Source organism: Ambystoma mexicanum, chromosome 2p (genome assembly GCF_040938575.1).
Source record: "Ambystoma mexicanum isolate Mex_15411 chromosome 2p, UKY_AmexF1_1, whole genome shotgun sequence".
Classification (NCBI taxonomy): domain Eukaryota; kingdom Metazoa; phylum Chordata; class Amphibia; order Caudata; family Ambystomatidae; genus Ambystoma; species Ambystoma mexicanum.
The window spans coordinates 1,407,222,437-1,407,228,436 of record NC_090923.1 but is presented as its reverse complement, the minus strand read 5'-3'; the positions used below and the strand labels follow the sequence as shown (position 1 = coordinate 1,407,228,436).

The following is a 6,000-nucleotide window of genomic DNA, read 5'->3' as shown; positions in this document are numbered from 1 at the left end:
CGGGTTTATGCATCCAACCCAGTGGTCGTGTTCATTCTGTGACCGCGACCCTGCTGCGCTGCGCGCCACTTGTGGCCCATCAAGGCCCCATTCTAATGGTTGGGCTGCCTGTGTTATGGCCGCCCGACATCACAGCCAGCATGAACATATTTTGTTATGGTATCATTGCTGGCGTCATGGGCAAAGCATCACGAGTATTTTTTGATGTGGTAATACTGGCCTATATGGATGCACCAGAAAGGTAATGTTTGGGCACAATCCTGGCTATCCCACTGGTGAATGTGGGTGAAAGATGCATTTAATGGGTAGTCAAAGGAATGCGTAATATCGCTTCAGCTTCCTGGGCTCTGGGTGGGGATCAACAGCGCAACAGGTTTAATGGCTCCACTCATAACCAGCTTTCAAAACTGCTACCCCCCTCTGTCCTAATGTTGTGGCTGGCTCGGCCACCGAATAAGAGGCGAACTCTGGAAGCTATCCAAAGCATGCGCGTAAGAAGCTGGAAAACGTTAAGCTAACTTCAGAATTATATTTTTGTTTAACGACATCGCCGCCAATGGCAGTTGGAGCGGTTGGTTCGTACTCTCCAACAGCTGATGACGTCCCAGGAGCTGCCTACAACGTAGAGGACCGCGGCAGCTACCAGAATGGGCGTGCTCAGCGAGAGTTCTTTGACACAATGGGCGTGACTGGGCACGCGAGGAAGACTTTGTTGACTAGAATGACGTCAGGCGAAGGGGCGGGTGAGGCATGCCTGACTTCCCAGTACTCGCGTGTGCTTTGCGCTAATGACAGGCTTGGCAGAGTGGGGCGGGGCCAAGATGACATTCCAGCTGAATGGGCGGGGTATAACGCGCGTGACGTGTCGAGGAGGCGTGCCTTGCATAATGTTGGCGACTGGGCCTGGTCCTTGGTGCTGAGACTGCGGCCTCTCGTAGGTCCTGGTGCCTCCAGGTCGCTAGATGATCTCCGCCGGCATTAACGACGTTCTGCAGGGTCGCGGGCCCGTGTGCGGCAGAATGCCTGAGGGGGACCCCGTACAGGTGAGAGGGCAAAGAAAGGGAAGTGAGCGGGAGAGACTGGCAGCGAAAACAGAAAATGATTAGGGGGCGATGGAGAGGGACCGGTGCAAGTGATGATACGGGAGAAGCGAAGAGAGGGATGCATTAGGGATCGCGGTCAGTAAGAGACAGGAGCGCGACAGGAGGAGGGGATGGGCAGATGGGGAAATTGTGAGGGGTTTGGCACAAGCGGGGGAAGGGGGAGCAGGTTGGAGCTGTCGGGGCACTATGCCAAGGCGTATCATACTATACTGGCCAGCAGGCGCAGGGAGGGGGAGATCTGGGGGACGACGACCAGATTTTAAGTGTCGCGCACCTGTGGGGCTAAGGCTCGCGCACCTGTGGGATAAATGAGTCTACAGAAGGACCTATAGAGATGGAGGGTGAACGGGGAAACACAGTACAGTGGAGCGACAGCTGAGGCAACGAATCTGACCACAGAGGGAACCATAAATGTGAGGGGTTGCGGGGTATGGTGATGGAGGGGGAATGTGGGGGTCGCGCCATCCTGACACGGCAGCACAAGCTGAGGTGTGAAGCGAGAAGTGGTCCTTTCAGACTCAATTCTCCAGAGCGCAGTTTGACCTAGCGTGCAGCTCCAGGGTTCAGGAAAGTAAAGACATAGCTTGATGGGCACAACCCTTAGGTTGTGCAGCAAGACCTATTATTGCAGTCCTCAAGTGAGCGGTATACTGCATGAAGCGCTGCATGTAAACGTTGTATTTTTTTATCAGCATTTTATAATACATGGACACATGCAGGGTCTTACTAAAAACATGTAGATACTTTTCGTAACATATTCTAGTTTCGAGATCACTACTCGCCTGCAGGAAGAAAACATTAATAATGTATTGTGTTTGAAATCTGAAGTCACTTTGTCAAATGCCAGTGTGAAAAGCTGCTCCCAGTCTAACCTGACTTTCGAATGACACTAATTATGGGAATATTAACGATCTCCCTTATTCTGAGATGATTTTCGTTGGCAATATATCCGTTTACTAGTCTGTGGATATTTCCTATACTATGTTGCTTGCGTCCACTAAAGCGAAGTAGGCATTCACACTCATTTCAAAATACGCGGCTGCCCTCTAATGGCTTTTTTATATAGCTTACTGTACATATCCAAGACTGAAAGATGGCTTGCATCAGACTGAGCAAAAACAAAGCACGAGGCCGGTTGGACAAAAATGTCTTTCCTCTCTGGCGCCCAAAAAAAGAGTGAAACTGTGGTTCAAGCTAGCACATCAGTCTTAACCGACATTTTGAGATAGTTTTTAGACCTTTTTTTTGTTAGTATGGTGGTTGGACACTCAATCATAAAGTAAATCCAGGCCAGTCTCTAACAGCATTTTAAACTGCATAAGAGTGCTTGGTTTGAAAACCAGGTAGTCCAGATAGGGATTGCTCTCTTCTATCTTTCCCCTAGAAAGGCGCACATCACCTCTTGCTAGGGCCAGCACGTGCTTGCAGAAGGGAGACCTTAGTATCTTTCTTGGGGTATTTATCTATGTTTACAGGTTTGGAATTGCATCAGCCTAAACAAGACACCTACTCTGAAAGGGGATGCTGGTATGACCGCATGCTACGAATCTTTAATGCATGAAGTGTTGCTGTGGTGGTGCAGCCGACAGATCTTAAGTCGTTGCCTATTGAACTATTAACATATATTGACCATGTACTGTTAAATAATAAACTAACCCTATCATACTTTATTAGGACAAACCAATCCACCTTGGCATGGGTGGCAACTTTTGGTTTTCTTTACTGGTGCAGAACCACATTTTGATTTTCGCTACAAGGGTATACATTCCCCCACAGAGAGAAGCGCGTGAGCCGTATCCATCCCCAGGTCCAAAGAGCACAATTTACAGCCCATTTAGCAGCAGGAATTCGAAAAAAGCCATATCATTTACAGGCAGGGCTAAACATGAAGCATCTTGCCTAACAGTGCCTAACCTGCTAAGCTGTCTTTGGGCAGCACTCTGCTTTAGGATTCCCTGCTTCTCCCGCTCCTGTACTTGCCCCGCCCCACCCCCATCAAGGCTGAGGTGGCAATGAAGCGGCCTCCCCACTTTGACGCGAGTAGCACTTGCACATTTTGCAATATGCATATTGACACATTAACCACGATCCCAGCAGTAGAGGAGCCAGAGTATGTCAGAGAATCTGGAGGTTTTTTTATTAGTTTATGATTGCAGAATCTAAGCAGGGGGGAGGGGGAGAAATGATACTCTTGTCCCCCGTTGTTAAAGGAGAACGGGGGAAATACCCCCTCCACCTGCAAGTACTCTGCACCAATGCACTTTGGAGTTCCGTGACCTAATAAAGAAACTCCGCTTTTGCTTTACTTCTTCTATATTGTCATGCCTCCTCAGGGACCTGTAATGTCCTTTCACCATTTTATAGGGATGCTTTATTCTACCAATAATGTAGAAAAGTAGGCCCTTTATTGGGGTCCCCCACAGGATGCCAAGAAGGACACCCCCTGGTACACCCCATCATCCCCATTAGAGCTTCCAACTAAGATGACTAAAGGAGTGAGCGTGGGAGGGGCTAAATGTTGGGAAGCGCAACACAGCCAGGCCCAATTGACAGCAGCAAAATCATGGCGGATTAACTCTCAATACATCAAAATTTTTGAGATGAACCCAACACAAGCTAGTCCCCTCTAGAATTGCTCGTGCTTACTCAAACTTCTGCTTTATATCCATGATCTGCGTTGTATTTCATCAGGTCATATTGTGAATCTTGAACTACCAAAAGTGTTTAGCCCAACAAAATGTTTTCTGGTCACTCTGGTCTCTCCCATTGTAGCCATCCCAATCTGCAGAAACACTAAACATCCACAGGAACTGGGTTTTGTGGTTTCTGCTTTTCAAACTGCTTTGTACTCTGCCACCATCCCTTCCCTACAGAGTCTGTTCGTGGTGCACGCCAGGGATAGTGCTGGTGTCAATTCTGAGCTTGGCCATCATATACAGGCAGCAAATGGACATGGCCTCGACAATGCCCAGGCAAGGCTTCCGGACACCTGGAGTGAAGTATCAAACCTGGATGAGATTGACTGACCCCAAGGGGGGGTGTCCTGGAGGGTATCAAGGTGCTGGCCAGAACCTATTATCATGGAACGTGGCAGGGTTGAGTAGGCTGGTGGATCTCCTTGGCTGGAGTGATTTAATAAGAACGTAATAGTTCTCTTTAAGCAAACGTGGGCAGTGAGCCAGTCGCATGCAAGGGCTATAAGTCATTGTTTGTGCCAGCAACCAAGGGCCCAAAAGGCAGGCCTAGTGGCGGGTTGGCAATATGGTGGGATTCCCTATTGGGGGTGGAGTGGTAGATGAGATGTGTTTATCAGCAGACTTGTAGCTTTGACAATACAGATTATCAGTCGCGAGCAAATTCATGTTATCAATATTTACAATAGACCACCAGATCCACAGGGCATGTCGGCGGTGAACTTGCTTTATGACAATGTCAGTATAGGACAGCGGAAGGGGAGAGGTGGTTTCATTATAGTAGCGGTTGACTTTTTAATATGCAAATAGAACCACTAAAGGACTTTGCGAATCATTGGGAAGATCAAATTAGGGCATGGGTAATCCTGGAGGTGAATGTTGCTGGCCCGAAGAGAACACATCCTTTGGCCTTTGAAGTGGCGAGAACACTTTATAAGCTGAACATGAGAGCCTGCAATGCACGATTTCCTAAGCATCAACCGGCAAGAAAGTCATTTGTGGTCTCCACTGGTTCCTCATTAATAGACTATGTTTTGGTCTTAGGTGATCACTGGGACACTGTTATTGATTTTGAAATTGGTGGCAGAATTGAGAGTGACCATAATCCCCTGTCTCTTATTCGATCGGGTCCAGAAATGGGTATTGTTCTGTGTGATGTAACATCACAGAAGAGTATGATGTCTGGTAACGCATGGAAACAAGTAAAATGGACATGGTAATTGCATGTGGGCGAAAATCTGTTATATAAGAGTCGATCATCCGTGAACTAATATCAATTTGTGATAATGAGAGTCCATCTTTATCTGTGCTGATTAACTTTGATAATATAAAGTCTATCCTCGTCCCATTTGTAACTGCACTACTGGTTATAGTAGAAGAAGGCGTACTGCAATGCCAAATTGGTATGACAGGGATTGCCATGCAGTTAAGAATTGTTTTAAAATATGTGTCAAGTCTAGAGTAAGCAAGGCCAAAGGTGAATTGAGAGCTTCACCAGTATGCTATAAGGAGCTAATTGCATTAAAAAAAGGGATTTCTTGTGTGACAAATGGATGGTCTTTCGGCCGAGTTCATCCAAATATGGGTCAGTTTGTTTCCGTATTGGTAATATTTTACTTGAGCGGGTAAACTACTTTAACTACTTGGGTATTAGATTTCAGGAATTTGGGAGCTGGCAGCCTCAAATAGTAAAATCAAAAATGAGCATGGAAAAATACAATGGGGCCATTCATTCTTTTTTTGTTTTGTTGTGTGCCATGGTAGTGGAGCAGTCTCCCAAGCGCTTAATCTATTCCAGAAACAATCTTGTCGAGCAGCTGCCTATGGGCCAGAGGTATGGGCTATACGCACTCAAGCAGCTTAAAATTCAGTGAGAAAAAGTTTCTAAAAAAGTTGTTACTCCTACCCCTTAGCAGTCCGTCCCCTTGAATACATTTGGAACTAGGTATTTTACCTGTAATGACCAAGGTGAAGGTTGATCAGGCTAGATACTGGAAAAAATTGTGAAGTCAGGCAGGCCTAACATCTTATCGGGAGGTGTTGCTACATTTTCTAAGTCTGGAGGGGGGCAGATGTTTGGAATGACCCACCCATGTAAAAAATTGTTTATCTAATCTTAATTTGAGTAATGTTTGGACAGAACCGACATTTTGTCAGGCAATAGGAAGAAAGACAGTAAGTCTAGCCATTAACAACCAGTTAAG

The 6,000-nt window shown here is 46.7% G+C and overlaps 1 protein-coding gene across 1 annotated transcript in view; it reads left to right on the top strand.

The window, feature by feature from the left end:
* The first annotated feature begins 900 nt into the window (after positions 1–900).
* The window catches only part of LOC138567556 (zinc finger protein 665-like), a 337,940-nt gene continuing 332,840 nt past the window's right edge, over positions 901–6,000 (top strand). Inside the window, exon 1 of the mRNA XM_069645891.1 lies at positions 901–1,043. Coding sequence (XP_069501992.1) covers positions 963–1,043 — 81 coding nt within the window. The 5' untranslated portion in view covers positions 901–962. The remainder of the gene's footprint in view (positions 1,044–6,000) is intronic.